The 1,674-nt window shown below is 35.7% G+C and overlaps 1 protein-coding gene across 1 annotated transcript; it reads right to left on the bottom strand.

Annotated features, from left to right (window-relative positions):
• Positions 1 to 1,207: 1,207 nt before the first annotated feature.
• Positions 1,208 to 1,421, bottom strand: SARC_10125 (hypothetical protein; the record flags this gene model as incomplete). The annotated part of the gene is made up of 1 exon (XM_014295838.1): positions 1,208 to 1,421. A coding segment is annotated over one exon (214 nt), but the record flags the coding sequence as incomplete, so codon positions are not given.
• Positions 1,422 to 1,674: the final 253 nt, after the last annotated feature.

Raw genomic sequence — 1,674 nt, 5'->3', positions numbered from 1 at the left:
ATATATATACACCTAATCCTACTCCTACTTCGTATTGTATGTACTTCCATGTGTTGACTGCCTTCTTCATTCACTGTCGCGTGCACAGGACATTCTATCGGCGGCATAAAGTGTGGGTAGCATTGGGTGTGTATGTGCTGTGCCTCATCGCCGCGGGTCTATACCGGTCCGATACAGCGAGACGGGTGGTCATGCGATACCTGAAGGGTATTTGACGCTTCTGTGATAACTTACAGCTATAAGGAAATAGTATAAGTATCATAAAGTAGTACCATCAGTGAAGCGGATATGTATAAGAAGGTAGTAAAATGCGTGAAGAGCGTATGTATAATAAAGTAGTACTGTAAGCAAGAGCATGTGTATAATATGGTAGTGCTATAAGTAATATGTGCATAATAAAGTAGTACTAGAAGTAAACAGGAAATGGATAGTAAAGTAGTACTATAAGTAAGAAGGTATGTATGATAGAGTAGTACTATAGGTACAGCGGAATGTATTATAAAGTAGTACTATAAATAGAGAGGATATGTATAATAAAATAGTATTATAAGTGAAGAGGATATGTACGAAAGAGTAGTACTATAAGCAAAGAGGATATGTACAATAAAATAGTACTATAAGTGAAAGAATATGAATAATAAAGTAGTACTATAAGTAAAGAGGATATGAATATTAGAGTAGCACTATAAGTACAGGAAAAATGTATAATATAGCAGTACTATAACTAAAGACCATACATATAATAAAGTAGTGCTATAAGTAAAATGTGTATTATAAAATAGTACTACAAGTAAAGAGCATATGTATAATAGAGTGAAACTATAGGTAAAGTGGATTAGAAGTAAAGAGATTATGTACTATGAGTGAGTTGTCTATATTAAATTAGAACTATAAGTAAAGAGAGTATTTTTAATAAAACAGAACTATGAGTATCGAAGATATGTATAATTAAGTAGCACTATAACATAATAAAGTACAACTACAAGTAAAGAGGTTTTGTATAACAAAATAGTACTGAAAGGAAAAGGGATATCATTGGATACACACTGATTATACACCCACTATGAGATAGTCATCACTGGGCTTAAGACTAGTACCGTGTTTGTGCTTGCACTCCCCGGAGCTATGAAATTTCACGTAGGTTTTATTATTGTACATACAAACTGTTATTTTAAATTTTTAAATTTATTCTCATGCGATACAAATCTCAGTCAGTGATTTCACCGAAGAATGTCATCAGGTACTCTACTGCCCATTGTGCCAGAACGCGTTCAACGTATACGCCCGTGCCGTTGCCATCCTGGCTCTGCAGAGCTTCTGCGCCTTCTAGATAAGTCACTAGTTGATACTGTGCAGCAATACCACCCAGTCCTAAATTGTGGGTGTGGGTGCAGGTGATGGGTTGAGAGGCGGTTGAAATTCTGGGGATATGATATCTTTGTGTGTAAAGGGTATGCATACTCGAAACACTCGACACAGCTTGAGCACATATGTGTATAAATTTTTATTTATAACTATAGATGACTGGGTACACGTGGCTGTATGAAAATATCCTCAATAAGACATGATATGAATATAAATACATACACACAAACACATACACACACACACTCAAAACACACACACACACACACACACACACACACACACACACACACACACACACACACACAC

The sequence above is a fragment of the Sphaeroforma arctica genome (genome assembly GCF_001186125.1).
Source record: "Sphaeroforma arctica JP610 unplaced genomic scaffold supercont1.1143, whole genome shotgun sequence".
Lineage (NCBI taxonomy): Eukaryota > Ichthyosporea > Ichthyophonida > Sphaeroforma > Sphaeroforma arctica.
Note: the sequence above shows the minus strand (reverse complement) of the source record. Positions and strands in the feature narration are given on the sequence as shown.